This window comes from Rutilus rutilus (assembly GCF_951802725.1).
Source record: "Rutilus rutilus genome assembly, chromosome: 2".
Classification (NCBI taxonomy): domain Eukaryota; kingdom Metazoa; phylum Chordata; class Actinopteri; order Cypriniformes; family Leuciscidae; genus Rutilus; species Rutilus rutilus.
Genome location: NC_140210.1, coordinates 13,775,335 through 13,800,337, shown reverse-complemented (window position 1 = coordinate 13,800,337; position 25,003 = coordinate 13,775,335). Strand labels below are relative to the sequence as shown.

Genomic DNA, 25,003 nt, shown 5'->3' with positions numbered 1-25,003 from the left:
CTACTAAATTTATGTCCTGCCCAATTCGGAAACTTGGGTATCAAATTAGTTTTGCGAAGCCATTCATGCTCAATTTCTTACTAGGAAACTTCTATTTACAATAATTCGGATAGCATGTGAAGGCTGAATAAGTGCCAGTACAGTATGTAACCAAGGTAAGTACCTGCAAATTGCTTGTCACTGTTGCCTCGGTTTCCAAACTTGGAAACAAGTTTTCCATTGGGCTGGAAAATGAAGACGCAACAAGATTTATTGTCAACCACAATGATGTGGCCATTTCTATCAACCGATACACCCTTAGGACCCATGAGCTTCCCTGAGCCAATTTTAGTCTGAAAAAAGACACAGAGGACACGAGAGAGAGAGAGAAAAAAGTGTTAAAATTCAACCTGAAATAATTTTCCTTTAAGTGTATTTATAAAAAACATGCCAATAGTATTTGTCACAAGTATTTGGTAAAAATCTATTTGCCATAAATTCTTAAAAGTTAACATATTCTTTAATAAAACTAATAATAAAAAGCAGATGCAGATACCTTAAACTTGCCATCACTGGAGAAAATGCTGACCCATTTGTTATCATAGTCAGCAATGATGATGTCACCATTGGGGTGCACAGCGACACCAGTTGGCCGTTGAAGTTGTCCTGGTGATCGGCCCCTCACTCCGAAGCGACTCTTAAATTGTCCATCATTTGAAAATATCTACAAATGAAACAATTTACATCTTAAATTAAGCACTTGTTTTCTTACTTGTTTTATTAAATAAAAAGGACATTAAGCACAGAACGATGGTAAAAAAGAGTGAATTTAAACTGTGATTAGACAGGTGAGGTGTAGTATACCTGAACACACTGGTTGTTACTGTCTGCTATCAGGACCTTGCCAACAGAAGAAGCAGCAACTCCCTGCAGATTGGTGAACTCACCCTTATTTCTGCCTTTAGTTCCTAAGAAGAAAAAAAAAAAAAAAAAAAATAGATAGACGGATGGATGGATGGATGGATAGATAAACAAACATTTTTCATTCAGGGGCCGTATAACAGAAACTTCCTATCTTAAAGGTATTGCGGAGGATTTTCTTTTTCCGGGTGGATCATCAAGTCTATTGGTCCTCCTAGTTGTCAATCATTCTGGTGATATGTTTACGTAAGGCCGTCGTACGTGCTCGTCCCTAGGTAGTTTTCGCTTTCTGCGCATGCGCACTTTCGGGTGTATGTGTGTGGTGAGCTACGGTTTCAGCCATTCATTGAAGCTCACCCGTTCTCACCGGGTTTTTTCAAAATGTCTGAGGGTCGCAAGAGAAAAAGTGTCTACGAATTGTATGACAAGAAGAGAAAGGCCTCTGAAGAAAGAAACAGGACCAGAGTGTTTTTGGGAGAATATTTCACACGCTGGCGTGCGCTAAAAGCACAGGTTGGGCTTCCCACTGATGCCTCAGTCGCGAAGTTTCTACTCGACAGGTAAAGTTTGGCATGCTATTTGGAGAAATCCATTTAAAATCACTGTTAGTAAAAGTTAATGTAAGCTATGATTAGCGATGCTAGCCCTGGCACAAGTCTGCACGCACCGCGCAGACACGGTAAACATCTCAATTTGTCTAAAGTAATTATGACCAACTGGTAAAAGGTATCACGCTGAAATGTTCTAAAACCTTGTGTGTTCATTTTTGATAATTCCAATGTGTTCACATAGTATTTATTACACAAATGCAACAAGCTACTTCTCCATTGCAGATCATGTCTTGAGTCCTCACTCAATCGATCAGTATAATAAGTAAATAAAACACAGAAGGGCATTTGACATTTTGTCTTGCATGAATGTTTTTGAGTTAGAGTGTATTTGGGAGAATATTTGACACGCTGGCGTGCGCTAAAAGCACAGGTTGGGCTTCCCACTGATGCCTCAGTCGCGAAGTTTCTACTCGACAGGTAAAGGAAAGTAGGCTTGTATGAGCCATGCCAACAGCAACTTGTAAACAGAGCGTGCACGAGGAGAACTAGGCTCGTGCATGCTCTCTCGTGCACACGTTTAATAGGCGTTCCCTCTCGGGAGCAGGTAGAGTGTTGCGCATGTGCATTTTTTCAAAAAGTGGAGAGGGCGGGAAAATCCTCCGCTATACCTTTAAGTCTAAAGTTAAGATCTCACAAATTAATTCAGGATTTTTCACAAATTTGTATTACAGAAGCAAATCTTGTGTTGATTTAGGATTCTTATCCTATCTTACAAAATCTCATTTTATCTGTAGTTAGGAAATCTTTAATCACTCCATCGAGTTCGGTAATCAACTCTCAGGTCTGTTACCAAGCAACCAACTACACATAAACACCTGCTGTGAAGTAAAACGGAAAAACTCAGATAATAGAAATAACTGAGATTAAAATGGTGAAACAAAATAAGTAGTGCTTTTCATTATAAACCTTTGATGAGCTTGGTAGAAAAGGCAAAGCCTAATCCTTTTATTTCATAGAAGTCTGTAATTATTTGTCAGTGTTTTGTTGTCAAAGTGCAGCACACCATTTGGGTGTTCACAAAGTCTATCCACCATCAAACATCGCTGGTCTTCATTTTGTATCATTAAAAAATGTGACGTCATTCTCAGACAGGGCTATTATGTGATTTTTATAGTTTATGTGTCCTTTTTAGTTAGGACACCAGTGGAGTCAGGATGCTTCTGTAATACCATTTTCCTATCTGTAGTTAAGATAAGATTATGCACTTAAGAAATATCATTTTGTAATAGCTTTTGTCCTAAATGAGGTCCTAACTGAAATCGTCATGGTTACCAAACAGATAAAATAGGATTATAAAGTTCTGTAATGCGCCCCCAGGATAATATAAATGCTGGATTATTGTATTTTTGTGGACATTCATTCAAAACTGATTATTCTTTTTTTATTGTCTATCATCTGCCAATATTGGATATTTAATTGTTTATTAAGAGTATAGATTTATATACATTTCATATAGATTTATAATATCGACCAATATTAAACACACACTAATCATTAGATCCACAGAACACCTGGAAATGTAAAAGCTATTGCACTTTAACAAATAGATACTTTTCTTAGCAAAAGTAATATACAAATACTAGTTTTTTACAAATATAAAAGCATTTGTTCCTCTTTATAGTTTGATTATCATCAAATGATCAGGTTTTTATTTATTAAAAGCAATCCCCTTTTACAGTGACCTGACTGTAGTAGTTTTCATTTCTTATGCAATCTGTTAGGACAGGATTCAGACAAAAGGAATGTGAGCTCATCATACCGATTCGGAACATGAGGTCATCTTCAATTGGGTTTTCTTTCCGTTTGCCGGTGCTGTACATGCTGGCCGGGCGCTTGATGGCACGCTGTTTCACATGGCTGCTTCCTGGAGATTTGAGGCGTTTCTTGCCTGCGTCTGCAGTCAGGGAGATCTCTGTCATTTTGTTGGCACGTATGCTGAATGGGCTGCCTTTAATATGCTGATCATAGAGCTTCAGCGAGAGCGTGAAGCGGCCCTCACACGGGGCCATGTATACAAACTCATAAGTGCCATTTTTATGATCCGTGACTTCACCTTCCCCCACTATGGTGCCATCAGAGGCAGAAAGATTAGCTATGAGCAGAGCATTTCCTGTCCGGCACAGTCCGCCGTCTCTGTCTTTTGTTGTTATGGTCACAGAGGTTTGCTGTCCCACGATGCAGTGCCTCAGGCCTTCACCGGTGGCAACAGTTTCTGCGGCTACAGCATTGGTGGTTACTATAGCACCAAGGTTGTGGATGGATTTGCGAAGACCGTCGGTCTCCACCAAGAAGTCCAGCTGGTTGTTCTCCTCAGGCTGAAGTGGGAGCTCCTGATTGGCCAGCTCGTCAAGACGCTCGCTCATCTGCTTCTTGACCAATAGGACCTCAGCTTCCGAGCCGTGATTAAGAGCCTGCTCAGTGAAACTGCAGCTGCTGCATATGCCCTCCTGCCCCTGCAGCAACGACTCCAGCTGAGCTTGCAACACCTGCAATGACATACAAATTACATTTCAGTCATGAAAAATTTCAACCAGCATTTATTGGCATGGGCATTATACATAGGCTTGATTTTGGCGGACAAGATCTGCTACGCTGCTGCTGAGCAAATACAATCATTTGTATTTGCGGAGGAGGAGGGATGAGGGATAACAGAAGTATTCATATCGCGCAGCGTGCCGATCGCAGGCTAGGGTGCGATATGGTTACGTGGATTTGGAAGTACTTCTGATTGGCTGGTGCCGCGCCATTGAAAGAACAAATCGGTGTTCGGGCGTAGAATAACACTCATTTAATGGCCCAACGCTACAAATAAGTGTTCCTGAATCCAACTGAGCCTAAAAGGTTTGTTCACAATGGCATAAATATTTAGATCTGCAGCCACACAGACATAGCAGCACAAACAGATGATGATACACATATAAACTGCATATACAGTGGGGTCCAAAAGTCTGTGATTTTAGATTTAGAAAATGTAAAAGAAAGACATTAAATGAGAGGAAATATTGAATATTTTGCATTATTTCTAGATCACCAATCAAATGCAATAATTGTGTGATCCTCTTAACTTCATTTGAACAGAAGACCGGATGTTTTTGCTTCCATTAAAGCACAATATGCTCTCTTGAACATTGACAAATCACGCTGGACAACATGATCATAAGCTTTTGTACTTAGGCTGTGTAAGATCAAGTACATGCTGTCAATTAAACTACTAAAAACCAAACCATTTTCACTTGTGGAGCCCAGTGTCTGTGTAAACAAACAAATGCTAGCAGTTAATAAGTGCTAAAAGCATATACTGGACAACATAAGTCACCTCTAATGAACATCAATTCCTGACATGTACAAGTACTAATCATTTACCGAATCTGGTACTTATAAAAACTTTCTATCATGAATATCATGGTCTGATGAATTAGTTAGCATAGCATGACAAGGACCAAATGTACTCAACAGTGACAGATCCATGCTTTGATAAAGCCACCCTGTTATTTCAAATACAACAAATATCAAATGAGGAAAAACTTGACACAGTTTGATCCTAAAACTAAACTAAACTCCATAACAAACTCAATTCAGAATCCTACCTCACCTCAACTTGTTTATCACAGTCCTCTTCCATTACAATGCCCCAAACTATCTGTGCCTGCTAGCTACTAGCTGTGCTGACTTTGTTTACTTTGTGTTTAAAGGCTGACTCTGTAGTTGGTCTGGTTCTTCCAGATGAATCATTCCCATGTGACGCACTGCCAGATGCCAGGACTAATGTCAGACCCACAAAGAAGCATGTGCTACGGAGTTATTAATTTGTTTAATTCACCACAGCAAAACAGTGCGACTGATATGGGAGGAGACAAGATTCAGCATGCATGCAAATAAACATTGCAATGAATAAACAAGTCTACTCTACTTTGCAGCTTATTTGGGTCGAGAACTGCCCTTTGAATAAGAAAGAGGCAGGTATGTAAAATAGTCAACCAGAAATCACTAGTTTTTATTTGACATTTATTTGACATTTATTTTGGCTCTGCCTTCTTTGACGTGGATATCTTCTCCAGTTCATTTCTTCTGTTTAGTCAGTTGAGGTCAGACACAAGTATAACATCAACACGCTGGAGAGCTGCTTTAGAAATTAAAGTTGTGATTCTAACTGAAAGTGACACTGACACGTTTCTTTTTTCATGGTTAATACTGTAGAACACGCTAAACAGCTAATTACTTACAAATGATAACATTTAAAAAATGATAGCCTCTAGATAAGTGTACTAGCCTTCTGTTTGAGTCCGTAGTTGACCTCCAGCTCCATCAGCAGAACACTCTTCCGTACATTGAGGGTCTTCTGAAGTTCCTCAAAAGTAGCATGAATCACTTCTTCTATTGAACTCTTCTGATTGCTCAGCTGCTGCAAAATCTCAGACAGAACCTCCAGCGCAGAGTCAATTTCTGGCAGTCTAAGGAAAAGACGAACAAGTTACTCATTTTATCTCTTTTTATGTTACTTTTACTAAAAAAAAATTATACAAAACTAGTCAAATGTTTGGACAAATCTACTCGGTCACTGTATATGTTAAAGCAGTGGTTTTCAATCCTGATCCTGGGGACCCACCGCTCTAAACATATTGTATGTCTCCCTTATTTAACACCTATACATACACTGCCGTTCAAAAGTTTGGGATCGGTATGATTTTTTTATGTTTTAAAAGAAAGTCTCTTATGCACACGATGACTGCATTTATTGAAGAAAAAAAAATAAACTAAACTAAATTTAACTAAACTAAAATAATATTAAAAAAAAACTGTAATATTGTGAAATATTACTACAATATAAAATAACTGTTTTCTGTTTGAATATATTACAAAATGTAATTTATTCCTGTAATCTCAAAGCTGAATTTTCAGCATTAATACAGTCTTCAGTGTCACATGATCCTTCAGAATCAATCTAATCTGATTTGGTGCTCAAGAATCATTTAGACTTATTATCAGTGTTGAAAACTGTTGAAAAATGTAAGTTCTGAAACATTATACCTTACTGTTCAAAAGTTTGGGGTCAGTAAGATTTTTCTTTGTGGAAAGAAATGATTACTTCAGCAATGATGCATTAAATTGGTCAAAAGTGACAGTAAAGACATATACAATGTTACAAAAGATTCTATTTCAAATAAATGCTGTTCTTTTGATCTTTCTATTCATCAAATAATCTTTTGTATTATACACATCATGTACTTTATATAATCTAATAAAACAGGCCTCCCTGGATGACATATTTGGTGTAATGGGTGAAATTCACAGTACATTTCAGGTGTTCACATCAATTTGCTTGTCTTCATACTGCGTAACGAGCCTTATTTTTAATACGACATTTTACTTAAACAGAAAACAATGTAACAAAAAATTCTGTAGCAATGTGTACGTAAGCGTATGTTACATGCCTGTTTTTGACGGCGTCCAGCTGCTCCTGTAGCGAGGCTTTGTGCTGTTCTAAAACATCCTTAAGCGGGACGGTGGCGTGTTCTGCGTGTTCGCCGCTTGTACACTCCTCACACATGGCTGTCTCGCATGGTGGACAGTAGAACTCCATTACCTGATGAAAAGAGAGGGAGAAGCATCCCTGCTAGTGACAAGCCAAAGACAACTTTTCACATTATGTTTACATATACTCCCTTTGCAAAAACCTTAAGGAATTTCACATACAAAAAAGAACAGAATGCAACTTGCCAGGAGGAAAATACTTCTAACATATATAGTCGGGCTTCTGTACACTAGAGATTCAGTTATCCTGTACTGCTGTGTAAGTCTTACGTTTCCTCCATGATTGGGACAGGAGAGTGGTTGTCCAGTGGCCACTCCATTGATAGCGTCTGTGCAGTCCTCACTGAGGTTAATGTCTGGGCTCCTCTTTAGCACCTCCATCAGGTTGGTGATGAAGAAATTACTCTGAAGTGCCGCCACACCTTTCTCCGGCAGGATGGAGGTCTGACGGCACACGGGGCAAGACAGAGTCAGACTGTGGGCGGGAATGTAGTTCTGCAGACACCTGGAGCAATAGGAACAGGTTATTGAAATGACAACCTATGTGGTAATAACTGGCTCTCATCAGAAAGACATATTCATATTGTTTTTTAGATAAAACTGATCATTGGGCATCTTGTGGGCACCCTGTATAGATTCATGTGGAGTGCTATTCTGGAATAAAACAGCAAACACCTGGTTAACACTCATGTTTCCTGTGAAATATAAGGGAAGTATATAACACTGATGCCGTGAACCTTTCCCTTCCCTTTCCCTGTTGTGTGTTGCTTCACGGGATATGGAAATGAAGCCTCATGAAGCGCTTTTCCCTGATGAAACCAGGACATTTTTTTAAAGCCTTTGAGTATCGACAACAGCCCCATCTGCTGGTTTGTAAACTTACAACAGCCATTAAGCCAGGAAATGTAATGCATATTTGATCAATTTGAAATGTTATTAGACATAGGACATTCTAGTTTTTAAAGCAGATGTAATTTCTTATATAAGTATATAAGTATTTGTAAGAATTATCACTGCTTCACTCAAACACCAAAACCAAATGGCTTAGAAAACTTTAAAAGTACACTACACTCCTCACAGTTCAGACTAGGATTAAAGTTCTGACATGGGAATCGATTGAACAGAAAATGAGGCTTTGTTTGTCATCACTCACGTGATTATCTGAAAAGAATAGAAGCCATGATGCAGGGCTTCATTGTAAATTGTGCTGCATACTCGATACATGCATTGGCACCCAGGTGCCATATATTACATCACTAGTTGGTTCTATAATTTTTGTTAAATGCAAAAAGCTGGTATAGAAGAAGGGACATCCTCAAATTTCAAAAATAATTTCCTCTCTCATTTTTATTACTCCTCTATTATCCTAGACGGAACTGTGTCCAGTCAAACTTTATGGCATCTGTGAATTAGTAATATGGCCAATACTAATATTTTGTTTCACATTTATTTATGCATGTACAAATGTGTCAGTGTTTCTATTCATGTTCACACAGCATCTATTATACATGCATCAGGTTCCCTGCACATCTCCTTCAGACAAAAGTGTTGACGTATTTTGCAGGCGCCCACTTATACTCTGCTGATGACGTCATAGACTTTGACTTTGACCACTGACTTTCATCGTATGGACATTTTCTGTGATTCTCAAAAACAAATGTAATTTTTTTTAATGAAATATCCCTTTAAGTTGTAGTCTGTATTACAAAGCCTTCTAATGAGTAAAATTACCTTTACAGAACTAAGAATTGGAAATAAAAAATAATGCAATTTACACTTTACAAAACAAATAGCTGTAAAATAACCAAATTAAGCAATATAACGGAATATCAGAAGTGAAGTACCTTTCACAGAAGGTGTGGAGGCAGGGAAGGACCTTGGGATTGTTGTAGCGATCCAGACAGATACTGCAAATCAGGAACTGTTTGTTGATCTGACGCACCACAGGACTTGGGAGGGTAGAAGCTTCAGTGGCCATCCTAACACTCTATCAAAGGCCTCCCACACTTCTTCAGCCCGGGCCCTGGGGAGAGGGTAAAGGAGTTCAAATAAATAAATGAAAAAATAACAGATGAGCTATTTTTCCTGGAAAGTGCCACATGATGTAGCTGTTAATTTTTTCTGTGAAAACGTACTGTATTAATTAACACAAATAAGGTGCTAGGTGCAGAGGAGCTCACGTCACAACACTAGAATTCCAGTTCTCAAGAAATCTTAAGCTTTCACCATTACAAGGTGGAGTAGTACGCCATGCCTATAAAACCATGCCTTGCAGCTGGTTTGCGTCTGTAAGCTCCGTATAGCTTTCTGTTTTGAATCTCTATTTCCTATCATTCCTTTTTGTTTATATTGCTAAATATAACTTACTCATCAACATATATTAGATTTAGTCTAATATTGCCTATCACATTAATCTGACTTCGCTAGCTTTTATCTAAATCGTTATCGCTAGTACAACACGCTAGTATTTCGCTAGCCTGTTAACCTGCCACCCGTGCTTGCCATCTTTTTTTTTTCTCTCACGCTTTTTACGAGTCTATCAAACAACTGTGGTAAGTTGGATCAGTCAACAAACACGGTGAGTAATGTCTTCTCCTGTTATTGTCACTTGCACTTCGTGTCACATGTATAGCATAGCCTTCTCTGTCAGCACAGAGGACTTTTCATGTGATAAATACAGGGAGATAGTCAGGCTGACGGAGAAGATCTCAAAACTAGAGACACACATCCAACCTTAAATCGAGAATAGTAAGAATGCAAGGGCTATAGATACTGCTTTGGATGCGACTAGCTTAGTGAACTATGTACATTGTTCGGTTCCGGCTGTAGAGCCTGTGCAGCAGGGCAACTGGGTGACCGTGAGACGCTGTAGTCACGGGACAAAACACCACTCTTCCATTCCGATTACCATAACAAATAGATTCTCCCCACTCAGTGAAACACCCACTGTGAATCCTGTTGAATGTGCCCTAGTCATTGGCGATTCTATTACACGGAATGTGAAAATAGAGACACCAGCCACCATAGTCACATGTTTGCCGGGAGCCAGAGCGCCTGACATCAAAGCAAATTTAAAAGTGCGGGCTAATGCTAATCGTAAATTCTCTAAGATTATTATTCACGTCGGCACTAATGATGTTCGACTTCGCCAGTCGGAGTTCACTAAAATTAACGTTAAAGAGGTGTATGAACTCGCAAGTACGATGTCAGGCACTGTAATTTGTATTAATGTTTAATAAAAAAGATTTGCTAACACAATTCAATTTAAATAGTACATTTGGTTTAATTTGTGGTTTAAATAGTACAGTGGTCCAGTGGCAGAACTTTTACCAAGTGTGTCAGAGGTTCTGGGTTCTAATCCGCACTCGTATATATATATATTTTTTCATCAAAACCGATTATGTTTATCAGTGGTTGTATATCAAGCAAGGACACTTTTGTGTGCATTTTGTTTTGTAATTTCACCGGAACGAATAGAGAGTCTCCACAACGGATTGAAGCGCGCGTCCGAGTGAAGACTGTGCGCGAGCCACAAGAGAACACAGTCTCCGCGCCACTGATCGCAGCAGCAACGAGCACATTGATCACTTTATTTAAAAAACAACACATTTCAGTGCTAGATCGCCTCTTATTTAACAAACGAACTAAATGAATGCACTGCTAGTTAACTGAAGATGTTTTATTTATTTGTATTGGTATATTAGTGCCGCGAGATGTTTCAAAAGTAGTGGGGACAATATCGACCTTAGCAAAAAGTGGTGGGGACATGTCCCACCCGCAAATTACGCCTATGTTAAAATAACACTTGCCTGATGGGTTATGCTACTGCTAGATCGGACGTTAACGTTGAGAAAAGTCAGTAAAAGTCCTGGCAGAAAGCGAAGCATAAGGATGTAGTGTGATGATGATCCGAGATCCTGCGAGATCCATGTTTGGCATGTTGTCCTATCTTTTAAGTCACGCTACAGTAGTCTGAAGGAAATAGTGCTTTATTTGTAATTTAAAATAATGGTGCTGATGATTTTTAGAGACGCCCACAGGTGTATGATTTTACTGCTTTCATGGGAGCTCATCCTCTCTCTATGGGAACTCAGCTCCCACTGGCTCCCACGTAATTCGAACCATGTGCTCAGGTCAGGAAGCAGACAGACTGGCTAAACCGACCATCTGCTAGCTGTCTCACGTCACTGAGGTCAGATAAATTCCATCACATAGAGACTCTTTCACCTAGATATCATCATATAGAAACTGTGTCTGTTCCCCGAATTAGGAAATACAAAAAACTCCCAAACCCATTTAAGGGTAAAATTTTTATTGATGTTAAAAATAAATAAATGTTAACAACAAATAAAAAACAGATATAATATAAATGAACAAATGATAAAGCTCGGGTTGCTGAATATTTGATCCCTTACTTCAAAAGCACTTATTGTTAATGATATGATCACAGATTATAACCTAGATGTGCTGTGTTTGACAGAAACCTGGCTAAAACCAGACGATTAAATTACTTTAAATGAGTCCACCCCCCAAGATTATTGTTATAAACATGAGCCTCGTCTGAAAGGCAAAGGTGGAGGTGTTGCTGTAATTTATAATAATATCTTCAGAATTACTGAGAATTGTTTTGAATATAATTATTTTTGAAGTGTTGGTGCTTAATGTAACACTATCTAATGTAAATGATAAATCACGTTTGAGATCTTTGCTGGCTACTGTATACAGGCCACCGGGGCACCAGACTGAGTTAGTACTGGCTGCAGAATAAAGTCCTAATTGTTGGTGATTTTAATATACAAGTAGATAACGAAAAAGAAAGATGCATTGGGAATGGCATTTAAGACATTCTTCTGAACTCTATTGGAGTTAGACAACACGTGTCAGGACCTACTCATTGTCATAATCATACTCTATATCTAATATTATCACATGGAATCAATGTTGATGCCGTTGAAATTCTGCAGCAGAGTGATGACATCTCAGATCAGTATCTAGTCTCGTGTATACTTCATTTAGCCAAGGCTTCAAAGCCGACTCCGTGTTACAAATAATGTTAGACCTATCACTTCTGCTCCTAAAGATTGCTTTATTAATAACATTCCTGATCAGTTTAATCTCCTCAGCATCCCAGATAGCTTAGAACTCTATATATTTATTTGAAACAGTGGCTAAATTAACGAAAAATAAAGCTTCAACCCCAGACGTTTCCAAGCAGCACAGGAGTAATGACTTTATGAACTTCTTTACTTACAAGATTGATAATATCAGGGAGAAAATTATAACTATGCAACCGTCTAATACAGTATCGCATCAGACAGTGCATTGTAGTCTCCCTGAGGAAAATTTGATTCATTCATTGCTATAGGAGAGGAAGAATACTCTAAATACGTTAAATCATCTAAATTGACAACATGTATGTTAGACCCTATACCGACTAAGCTATTGAAAGAGATGCTTCCAGAGGTCATAGATCCTTTTCTTAATATCATTAATTCATCTTTGTCATAGGATACGTACCAAAAACGTTTAAGCTGGCTATGATTAAACCGCTTGTTAAAAAAACGAAACTTGATCCTACAGCATTAGTCAATTACAGGCCGACTTCAAATCTATCTTTTCTGTCAAAGATACTAGAAAAGGCAGTATCCTCACAACTATGTTCCTTTTTAGAAAGAAATGGTATCTGCAAGGATTTCCACTTCCAATCAGGATTTAGACCGTACCATAGTACTGAGACTGCTCTCATTAGAGTCACAAATGATTTCTCTTATCATCTGATCGTGGTTGTATCTCTCTATTAGTGTTACTCGATCTTAGTGCTGCATTTGATACTACTGACCACAACATTCTTTTAAATAGACTCGAAAATTTTGTTGGGATTAGGGGAATTGCATTAGCATGGTTTAAATCATACTTATCAGTATCAGTTATCAGTTTGTAGCAGTAAATGAAAAGATGTCTTATTGATCACAAGTTCAGTATGGAGTACCACAAGGCTCTGTACTAGGACCATTGCTGTTCACTCTGTACATGCTACCCTTGGGAGATATCATTAGGAAGCATGGCATTAGTTTTCACTGTTATGCCGATGATACTCAGATCTATATTTCTTCACACCCTGACGAAACTTACCAATTCACAAAATTAACAGAATGCATAGCTGATATAAAAAACTGGATGACTAGTAATTTCCTACTACTTAACTCTGAAAAAACAGAGATTCTAATTATTGGACAAAACATTTCGTCACGTAATAACCTAGAATACTGTCTAACACTTGATGGCTGTTCTGTCAAACCTTCATCATCGGTTAGGAACCTGGGTGTGCTCTTTGATACCAATCTTTCATTTGAAAGTCACGTTTCTAGTATCTGTAAAACCGCATTCTTTCATCTTAAAAATATATCTAAATTACGTCATATGCTTTCAATGACAAATGTGGAACAATTAGTTAATGTGTTCATGACCTCAAGGCTAGATTATTGTAATGCTCTTATGGGTGGTTGCCCTGCACACTTAATAAATAAACTACAGCTGGTCCAAAATGCAGCAGCTAGAGTTCTTACCAGGACCAGGAAGTATGACCATATTAGCCCGGTTCTATCAAGACTGCATTGGCTCCCTATTAAACATAGTATACATTTTAAAATATTGCTGATTACTTACAAAGCACTAAATGGTTTAGCTCCCCAGTACTTGAGTGAGCTCTTAACGCATTATAGCCTAGTCCTTCACGTCTATTGCAATCTCAAAATTCCGGCCAGTTGATAATATCTAGAATATCAAAATCGACTGCTGGCGGTAGATCCTTTTCCTATTGAGCATCAAAACTCTGGAACTGTCTTCCTAACATTGACCGGGAAGCAGACACACTCTGTCAGTTCAAATCTAGACTAAAAACACATCTCTTTGACCTAACATTACACATAACACATTATAAACTTCTATAATGCAATGTTAGGCTGCATAGATTAGGTCAGCCGGAACCGGGAACACTTCACATAAATCCTGATGTACTCGTTACATCATAAGAAGAATGGCGTCTATGCTAATATTAGTCTCTCTGTTTATCCCAAGGTTTACCGCAGTCCGCCGGATCCAGGCCGTATCCAGATCTGATGAAGGACCTGCGCCTGGACACGACGACAACGCAGTCCTGAAGTGTCAACTAGTCTCTCCCCTGTGAAGGCCCCCTTCTCCTTCCCTTTACCTCAGTACAGATAAAACGTTGGCAAAATAGTTCCGGTTCACATTGCTACTCGGAAGCGATAAATAATTCTGTATTATACATTTTTAAGATCAGACAAGTAATTTGTTTAGGTCAATTTGTAAAGAAAGACAACACGCCTGCACACATATATATTCAAACGTGCATACCTATAGACTAAACATGTAATACGCATGTGCACGTCATCAGCATTTTCACAGGTTTGCGTTTTCAAAGCTTGCGCAGAAAAAAAAAAAATATATATATATATATATACAGTATATATATATATAGATTTCTTTTCTTCAAGGCTTGCACCTTGGAACCTATTTCAAAGTTTGCGTTCTCGTGCCACCAGGCACTGTTGTTGTGCGAATGAGCAGGCCGGAGCTCGTTAAGGGTTTTCTGTTAGAACGGTGTTGTGTAAGCGGCCCCTAAGTTAATAACTAATGATCTTTGCAACGGAAGTGAGTCGATCAAAACTAACTTTAGCTGGACAATAACTTTATTCTTTATTCAAAACAATCTCTGTTACTTCAATTTCCTATTATTACTGTAAAGCTGCTTTGAAACAGAATGAAGGTGATTTGACTTGACTTGACTAGTAATTAAAGCATGCTGTCATAACTTATTGTCAGTGGACAAATAGATCAAATGAATAATTTAAAGGGTAAAACATGAGCCATGACTGACAGTGGACAGTGACCTGATCTGAGTGCAATGTCACAGCTACAGCACAATATTAAATAAAATGTTTACTGGTTAACTCTGGATATGTGGTATTGCAGCACTGCATTATAGGCTCCTTATGATCAATTGTGTGTTTTTTTCCTTTTTCTGTGTGCTAATTTGGATTCAAAATAAATAAATGTGAAGTATATATATGTTCATATATGTTCAAAATGTAATAAGACATACTGATTCACACACAAGATTAGGGATACGCCAATTTTTTTATTCTGACCGATATGATAATAAGCTAATAATTATTTCCATGTTATGGCTGATAGTATAGTAAATTCTACACTAATTTGTGTAGTAAGTAATTAGTAAAGAAGTTTGTAAATAAACAAGACAATTAATAATAATAATCAAAAATAAAATACATTTTTTAAAGCTACAAGTAATTTTTGCCATTGCAACTTTAAAATGTACAGTATGAAAAATCAAGGCCTATTAATTTTAAGATTTGCTAAAAATGTAATTTGTTATTAAATGTGTTAATAAATTATTAAGTGTTAAATATTAACTATTATGAACCTTACATGACAGCTGTCAGGGGTTGCATGAGCTAAATCCGAGAAGAAAGATGCATGACGCAGTTAATGTACACCCTGGTATGAGTGGTAGTGTGTCAAACTTTTACAAATTACTGCTAGAAAATGTGGACAATAACCCAGAGAAAATAAAACATAACTGGGAGGAGGAAATTGGTTTTAACATTCATGAAAACGTGGGATGAGTGCTTGAGAAACATACATACATGTTCTATGAATGCTAGACACAATTTTATTCAGTTCAAGGTAATTCATAGGCTTCATTATTCTAAGTCAAAACTGCATAAAATGTATGTGTAAAATGTCAGAAGGCACACGGAATTTTTTTTTATTTTTTGCTTGACATCTCCTTTAATTTAACTGTCTGATAATACATTATTTTAATTTCTGTTGTTGCCGTTCACCAGGATAAAATATTGTGCATGTTCACTCTTTGCCCATGTACAAAGTGTTTTTGTTTGTAGAGCACTTGAAGAAACCTTTTACAATCATTGCAATAGTGTGGGGGGAGGGGGGATGGATGTTCTCATTTAAAAGCTGTAAGTACCTAGCTCAAAGTAGCATGTACAATGGTACTGCTTAAAAAGTATATTTAGTTATATTCATGTATAGTTACTGTTTTGGTGGTATTGTGCGTGTGAGTTGTCTTTAAGAAAATTTAAATAAAGTAATAAAAAAAAAAAAGATGTGTGATGCAGAACTTGGAACTGGGCTTAACCAACGCTGACTTGGAACCGGGCTTATCCAGCGATGACTTAGATGACATGGAACTGGGCTTAATCAGTAAAGACTTGGAATTGGGCTTAACCAACGCCGACTTGGAACCAGGCTTATCTAGCGACAACTTAGACGACTTGGAACTGGGCTTAATCAGTAAAGACTTGGAATTGGGCTTAACCAACGCAGACTTGGAACCAGGCTTATCTAGCGACAACTTAGACGACTTGGAACTGGGCTTAATTAGTAATGATTTAGCTGTTCCTTTTTTACATAGTAAAAATGAAGGCAAAATATCTGCATTTTAAAGGATACTTTTAAAAAAGCTTGGTTGTCTTGTTGCAGTGCAGGTTGAAGGCTCTCACCAGTTTTGTAAATATCTATTTTTATTTTTAAGAGATGCATTCTACAGTACCCCTAAGATGTTATTAAAACAGAAAGAGTCATAGCAGTAAATATTTCATTCAGCCTTTAAAAGCTGTCTGTTTTAAAGCACACAATGCAAAAAGCCAAGCAGAAGAGCAGGCCAGATGTCCTCACTGCTGAGCAGAGCAGAATCATGCTTCTGTGTTTCGATCCACTGACCACAACGTGCTCAGTGAAAGTCAAACTCTAAAGACAGGCTTCAGGACAATATCTACATAACTGACTGAAAATTATACTCTGGTGTGGGTTACGGAAGCTCATAAAGAGAAAATTGATGGGTTTGTCTGCACTGGATGCCGTATAAGGTAATCATTTTAGAGTGAAATGCAAATCTCTTACATATTGGGAAATCTATTTAAGTCTACAGTTTAGCAAAGCAACACCCTCTCATCGTAGATAGATGGTTAGTATGAAAAAAAAAAACTTTACCATACCTTATCATGAAAACAAATACAGTGATAAAAAGTCCTAAAATGTATTATTTAAAGACAGACAGCTTGTCTTATCCAGTCTGCCCTCAATGATGAGGAAAATTTAGACTTTATGCTCTAAGATTAAAATGCTTCAGATTACCACAATGCCAGCATGGTTCCACTCAAACCCATTTGTTCTGTAATTGCTATCATTTCCTGTGTAGAGTATCATCTTTCTTTTCTTTAAGGCAAAGTGTTTGTGTGTTTTTTCCGTTGGCTCTGCCTCCAACACTCTTCTTGGACCCTGATGATCTTAAGCTCTTCTTGAAATCAATAACACTGCCTTTTTACGCATACTGTAGCTACAGTGTGAGCTTCATGTTACATGTAAACCATTTATGCCCAGTTCTTAATTCCAATACTAAATTTGGCAAATTTGTGCAAAGTCATTAGTACAGTCATTAGTACAGTTCAAAGTTGTAGTACTAAAATTACTAAAATGGAAATACAAAACTAATTAAAACTATATTGAAATATAAATAAATGAATAAAAAATGACAAGAGCACACAGGTAAAAAAAAATAAAAAATACACAGCATAAAAATAAATTACTAATAGTTTATAAATAATAGTTAAATAACACAAAAAACGTTCTCCACAGTTGAAACTAAGCTGCAAACCGTTTGTTCTGTACTTCTGCAAATGTCTGACGTGTGCATTTGAACGCATGAACACATGAACCCACATTTACACATCATCGATGCCTATTTAGTTTTCATAAATCTGACTCGCCCAGTTGCGTTGAGGAAATACGGAGGAAGTAGGATATCACTGATAACCATCAGAAGAACTAATGAAAAGAGTAAATTGTGGGATCATCTGTCAGACCTTGGGATGTTCCCGACTATGCATATAACAAGATGCTCTACATATCATACAATTGCTCATATTACAAATGAATATCAGCTGGGAAAAAAATGACTAGTAAGACACTGGCATTAGAGATGTAACAAGCAATTTATGAGAAAACATCCACAAACTGTCATCTAAAATAGAAACATTAGATATGATTCACATAGTGCAGATTAGCTTGCAATGTAGGGCATGTCACAAATACTGTAGATCAGTGAGACTGAGAGAAGCAGGACACAGCCACAGTGCTGGAGCGGATCCCTCAAGGGCATCCACCCCCTCGTTCTACTGGAAAAGAGCTTCACTGAGAACACATCACCATAGCAACGTTGAGAGACGTAAGGAGGCCATGAATATCTGAACCAGAGCATAAGGGGGCATTCACGTAGGACAATTTCTTAAATTAAAACCAGCTAAACGGAACACAATGGAAGTGAATTAACTCCCATACACTGCTGCAAATAAAACAGCAGTACCCTAATACGTAATATGTAAATGTATCTGTATATTGATCTGATTGGTCCATTGTTTTGATGTAAATTGGTGAACTATTTTTAACTTGACATGGTGTCAAATCACAGAGATCATGGTGGAAGATGCTGAAAAAACAATGATACATAGCACAGTTCACACAGCAGCAGAATACGGTTGTCACTCTAGTATTTGAGTCCTTAATTTGGTTATGTTTACACACAGTATGGTTATTTACGGGAGCGACAACTGCATTCTATAACCGAACTCACACCCGTACATTTTCAGGACGCATTCTCAGAAAACCCCTGTGTGACGGAACCGGACTGGACAACTAGTTGTTGGTCACGTCATACAGTGCGAGAGAGACGGTTAGCGGGTGGGACGGTTAGGACATGTCCCCAACACTTTTTGCCAGGGTTGATATTGTCCCCATCAATTTGAATCTCGCTGCACGTATATACCTAATGCAAATGAAACATATCCAGTTGATGTTCATTTGTGTTAAATAAGAGGCAATCTGGCACTGAAAAGTGTGCAATGTTCGTCATCAGCAACAAGAGGAACAGACTATGGCCACGGGTCGTGCTGTTCAGGCGCTGATAACCCAAGTGTCTGAACTGACTAAACAGGTACAGCAATTAAGAATCGAGGCTGCTGCTACTCAACACCAGGCCGCGGCTAATCCACCTGCTCTGGTGATCCAGACCATTCGTTCCACTGAACCTCGCCTTCCGCCTCCAGCATTCTACTCCGGTGAGCCCTAGTTGTGTCGTCCTTTTTTGGCCAAATGCTCATTATACATCTCGCTTCAACCTTCTGCATTTCCCATGGAGGAATCCAAGGTAGCATTTGTGATTTACGTTGCTTGCGGGAAGAACGGGCAGCTGGGGAACGACTGTTTGGGAGCAGAGACTACCGTGTTGTGCATCCTTTCAAACCGTTTCTAATGAGCTCAGAAAGGTTTTTGAACGCGCTGCTTCTGGCAGATACGCGGCGCGTCTTCTTGCAGAGCTGCAACAGGGAGAACGAATGGTAACAGACTATTCAATTGAAATCGAACGTAGGCTGCAGAGTGTGGCTGGAATGCTGAGGCACAGTGGGACATGTTTTTATATGGACTTTCTGAGTTCATAAAGGACGAAATCTACGCATTGGAATTACCCGTCGGGGTGGATAAACTTATTGATCTGGCGGTTCAAGCGGATACCAGAGTACGTCAACGAGGTCCACGGTCACCGCGAGGTTGGTCTACTAGTGCACTCAATCCTGTTTTTAATTCTCCTGGCAAAACTACGGCATTTCTTCCTGATCCTGAGCCCATGCAACTGGGCAGGTCCCATTTATCGTCACAGGAGAAGCAGAGGAGGAGAGAGAGGGGACTATGTTTATATTGTGGAACCGCCGGTCACATCGTGCTGCAGTGCCCGGTAAAAGCCAGCACTCTAGTAAACTCAGGAGCCGAGGGTAATTTTTTGGATGTTAATCTTGTATCTTGTCTCTTGAACTCAAGATACCAGTGGTGGCGCTCTCCCAGCCCATCTCTGTGGTTGCACTTAATGGTCAACTTTTACCTTCCGTCACACACTCTACCGTCACCTTAAGACTGATCACCTCTGGTAATCATTCAGAAAACACTGACTTTCTATTGATTGACAATCCTTCTGCTCTTGTGGTGCTAGGTCATCCCTGGCTGGTACTCCATAACCCGCATATTGACTGCCGTATGAATTCTGTTTTCTCCTGGAGTGAATCTTGTCATGCTTCTTGTTTATTGTCTGCATGTTCTTCTGTGCCTTGTTCTGTGTTTCAGGATGAACACACGGATTTATCTAACGTGCCATGTGACAGGGGTCCCCAATTTATTTCCAAATTTTGGAGAGAGTTCTGTCGTTTTCGGGGGTGAGTGTCAGTCTTTCTTCTGGGTTTCATCCTCAAAGCAACGGCCAGACCGAACGTGCCAACCAAGGTTTAGAGAGAGTGTTGCGATGTTTGGTTTCTCAGAATCCTTCCTCCTGGAGCCAGAAACTCTCATGGGTTGAGTACGCACATAACTCATTACCAGTGTCATCCATGGGCCTATCTCCGTTTTAGTGTAGCGTAGGGTACCAGCCACCTATTACACTTGGAGTAGAGCCCGCGAGACTCTCCTCTAGGTGGGAGCGCATATGAAGGCTCAGGCCGATCGCCACCGGTCGAAGCCTCCCGTCTACGTCGTGGGTCAAAAAGTGTGGCTTTCTTCCAAGAACATTCCTCTCCACTCTGTGTAACAAGTTAGCTCCCAAATTCATCGGCCCGTTCACTGTCACCAAGATTCTTAGTCCGGTGGCAGTCCGCCTCGAACTCCCTCCTGCGTACAGGAGAATTCATCCCGTCTCCAAATTAAAGCCTGTGTTCCATTCACACATTAATCCGCCTGCCCCGGTTCCCCCTCCGCCGCGACTCGTAGATGGGGAACCCACTTATTCGATCAATCGCATTCTGGACTTGAGAAGGAGGGGATTTCAGAACCTGATGGACTGGGAGGGTTACAGTCCGGAGAAGAGAAGTTGGGTTCCTACTAGGGACATCATGGATCACTCCCTTATCGATGATTACAATCGCCGGGTAGGTTCTTCTCCCGTGGGCTCACCACCTGCAGGAGGGACCGTAAGGGGCCGGTGCTTAGTGGATCGGGCGGCAGTTGAAGGCGGGGGCCTCAACAACCCGATCCCTGGACACGGAAACTAGCTCAAGGGACGTGGAACATCACCTCTCTGGCGGGGAAGGAGCCTGAGATTGTGCGTGAGGTTCAGAGGTTCCAACTAGAGATAGTCGGGATCACCTCCACGCACGGCTTGGGCTCTGGAACCACACTCCTTGAGAGAAGATGGACTCTTTACCACTCTGGAGTTGCCCATGGTGAGAGGCGGCGGGCTGGTGTGGGTTTGCTTATAGCCCCCCTGCTTAGCCGCCATGTGTTGGAGTTCACCCCAGTGAACGAGAGGGTCGCTTCCCTGCGCCTTCGGGTCGGGGATAGGTCTCTCATTGTCGTGTGCGCCTATGGCCAACATTGCGTGGCGGTCGGGGACAGTACCTTTGGACTGGCAGACCGGGGTGGTGGTCCCTCTTTTTAAGAAGGGGGACTGGAGGGTGTGCTCCAACTATAGGGGGATCACACTTCTCAGCCTCCCCGGGAAAGTCTATGCCAGGGTACTGGAGAGGGGAATACAGCCGATAGTAGAACCTCGGATTCAGGAGGAACAGTGCGGTTTTCATCCCGGTCGTGGAACACTGGACCAGGGTGCTGGAGGGTTCATGGGAGTTTGCCCAACCAATCCACATGTGCTTTGTGGATTTGGAGAAGGCATTCGACTGTGTCCCTCGCGGCATCCTGTGGAGGGTGCTCTGGGAGTATGGGGTTCGGGGCCTTTTGCTAAGGGCTATCCGGTCCCTGTACGACCGGAGCAGGAGCTTGGTTCGCATTGCCGGCAGTAAATCAGACTTGTTCCTGGTGCATGTTGGAGTCCGGCAGGGCTGCCCTTTGTTGCCGGTTCTGTTCATAATTTTATGGACAGAATTTCTAGGAGCAGCCAGGGGCCGGAGGGTGTCAGGTTTGGGGACCACACGATTTTATCTCTGCTCTTTGCGGATGATGTTGTCATGCTGGCCCCATCAGACCAGGACCTTCAGCATGCACTGGGACGGTTTGCAGCCGAGTGTGAAGCGGCTGGGATGAGAATCAGTGCCTCCAAATCTGAGGCCATGGTTCTCAGTCGGAAAAGGGTGGTTTGCCCACTTCAGGTTGGTGGAGAGTTCCTGCCTCAAGTGGAGGAGTTCAAGTATCTTGGGGTCTTGTTCACGAGTGAGGGAAGGATGGAACGGGAGATTGACAGACGGATCGGTGCAGCTTCTGCAGTAATGCGGTTGATGTACCGGTTTGTCGTGGTGAAGAAAGAGCTGAGCCGCAGAGCGAAGCTCTCGATTTACCAGTCAATCTACGTTCCTACTCTCACCTATGGTCATGAGCTGTGGGTCATGACCGAAAGGACAAGATCCCGGATACAGGCGGCCGAAATTAGCTTTCTCCGCAGGGAGCATGTACCACCGGGAGGAGACCCCGGGGAAGACCTAGGACACGCTGGAGGGACTATGTCTCCCGGCTGGCCTGGGAACGCCTCGGTGTCCCCCGGAAGAGCTGGAGGAAGTCTCTAGGGAGAGGGAAGTCTGGGCATCCCTGCTTAGACTGCTGCCCCCGTGACCCGGCCCCGGCTAAGCGGAAGAAGATGGATGGATGGATGGAGGTAGGTTCTCCTGGGAGTTCCAGGAGGCACTCTTAGGGGAAGGGGTACTGTCACGGTTCATGGATCCGTGTGTTCATTTTGTTTGTGGGTACTGGGTCTGTGTGTGTGGTGGCTGGATTATTATATTGATTATTATATTGGATTATTGGATCTCTCTCTCTATTGGAGTTTGCCAGCCTTGTGGATGTGACATTCTGTCGGAGTATTATCGCTGTCCTGACTGTCTCAATAAACTGCCATACTTGCATTTGGATCTACGACTCTCATTGTGACACCTTTAAGCCCTCAAGTTGTTTCAAACCTCTATGAGTTTCTTTCTTCTGCTGAACACAAAAGAAGATTATTTTAAAGAATGTTGGTAGCCAGACAGTTGACGGTAGCCATTGACTTCCATAAAGGAAAAAAATACATTGGTAGTCAATGGGTGCCGTCAACTGTTTCATTACCAACATTCTTTAAAATATAATATTTTGTGTTCGACAAAAGAAAGAAACTCATACAGGTTTGGAACAACTTGAGTTATGACAAAGTATTCATTTTTGGGTAAACTATCCCTCTAAGTTGACAACATAATTAGCTGAAGTTCACTTTCAAGGCAACAATTGTGTAGACCCTTAACTACTCACAACTTAATATATTTCTATTTTAACAATTAGTGTCTATGTTTACCGGTGTATATATATTACAATAGTCAGGCAACTCTAAAACAAACACATTTCCCAGACTCATAAAGCCCTTGTAATTTTCCGCATACCATCCCTGCTTGGGTCTGTTACATAATATTTATATAAGCAAGCCTTGTGCAGAATTTCTGTCACATCAAAGAGTGCATGCTAAAGATGACATCTGATTTTAATACCAGACTGAATAACAACAGGGATTTACCACTATAAATTAACAGATCATTTTTGGCTAACACTACACACCAGAAGTCACACCATAATGCAGTTACTGTAGTCCTTATGCCAACCCTAAAGATGCATCAAGAACAGATTATTCTAAATATATATAAATATATATCAAGATATCATTTTCTCCACACACAAATTAGCAATAATGAAGCATTGCTGTATCAAGATAAAAGAAGAAGCCTACATTCTGGCCAACATAACCGTGTAAAAACATAATGTCATTGAGTATTATCATCCAGTGACAAAATGTTACCAGCAGCAAGAGAATCAATGGAGCATCAACAGTGCATATCAGAAAGAGCTCCAGCTGAAACCTACCATCAACCAGCTGTTCTCAAGGCACCATCCCACATGTTGATACCCGGCAATACTGCATTTCACGTCTGCACTGAGAAGAGAGGAAATCTGAACACAGCTAAGCTAGAAAACAGATGACAGCTCATTTCAAACTATCATATGAGGAGAAGGATTACTGGTCTCTCACTCTCTCTGGATCTTTAATCAGGCCACACCTTTCTTTCGTTCACTCTCTACGTCATTCATAAATTCAGCATGTAAACATTCACACACACCCCCCCCCCCCCCCCTCCCTCCCTCCCTCCCTCCCTCTTTTTTCTCTCATCAACTCACTCTCTCTAAATGCTAACTCACTGCAGTACTCTTTGCAAAGCATTGTGGGATTGTGATGTAATTCTGACTTAGAGTAGATGAAGGTGCAGATGCCGCCAATGCGAGTCTGTTTCTCAGCCAACAGGGCATTAGGAGATTAGAGTGAACAATGATGCAGAAGCAATAGTGTCAGTGTGTGTGTGTGTGTGTGCGAGTGAGTGAGTGAGTGAGTGAGTGAGAGAGAGAGAGAGAGAGAGAGAGAGAGAGAGAGAGAGAGAGAGAGAGAGAGAGAGAGAGAGAGAGAGAGAGAGAGAGAGAGAGAGAGAGAGAGAGAGAACATGAGAAAGCGCAAGCCAATGAGATACAGCTGCTTTTGTCAGCATGCATCCTTAGTGCTGACTCACAGTAAGGCAGTCAGAATAAGAGGGACGCTGTGGGACTGAAAAACACACACACAGCTAGAATAAACAAACATATACAGTTCCAAGAATGAAAGCTTTATGAATATGAATTTGTATAATAATTAAGAGATGTGATCAAAACCAGATTAAAGGAATGTGAAATGAACTATGAAATAAATAAAAAACTTAAGTCATTCCAAACCTTTATACATTTTTCTTTCTTGTATGAAACACAAAAAGAGATATTTAGCAGAATATCCAAGCCATTTTTTCATATAATGAAAGTGGATGTGGATGGAAAGAAAAGAAAAGCTTTGTTCCACACAATAAAAA

General features: G+C 40.3%; 1 protein-coding gene across 4 annotated transcripts in view; it reads right to left on the bottom strand.

Moving 5' to 3' along the window:
• The window catches only part of trim2a (tripartite motif containing 2a), a 36,017-nt gene that overhangs the window by 3,711 nt on the left and 7,303 nt on the right, over positions 1-25,003 (bottom strand). Inside the window, exons 1-10 of one of the 4 annotated variants that reach the window (XM_084401675.1) lie at positions 23,979-24,149; positions 8,888-9,066; positions 7,314-7,548; positions 6,944-7,095; positions 5,782-5,962; positions 3,565-3,997; positions 3,271-3,405; positions 844-947; positions 536-703; positions 164-332 (exon numbers count right to left, since the gene is read on the bottom strand). In XM_084401675.1, coding sequence (XP_084257801.1) covers positions 164-332; positions 536-703; positions 844-947; positions 3,271-3,405; positions 3,565-3,997; positions 5,782-5,962; positions 6,944-7,095; positions 7,314-7,548; positions 8,888-9,021 — 1,711 coding nt within the window. In that variant the 5' untranslated portion in view covers positions 9,022-9,066; positions 23,979-24,149. Of the gene's footprint in view, positions 1-163; positions 333-535; positions 704-843; positions 948-3,270; positions 3,998-5,781; positions 5,963-6,943; positions 7,096-7,313; positions 7,549-8,887; positions 9,067-23,978; positions 24,150-25,003 lie in introns of those variants that run through there. The other 3 variants (XM_084401674.1, XM_084401673.1, XM_084401672.1) reach the window with 3 other exon arrangements.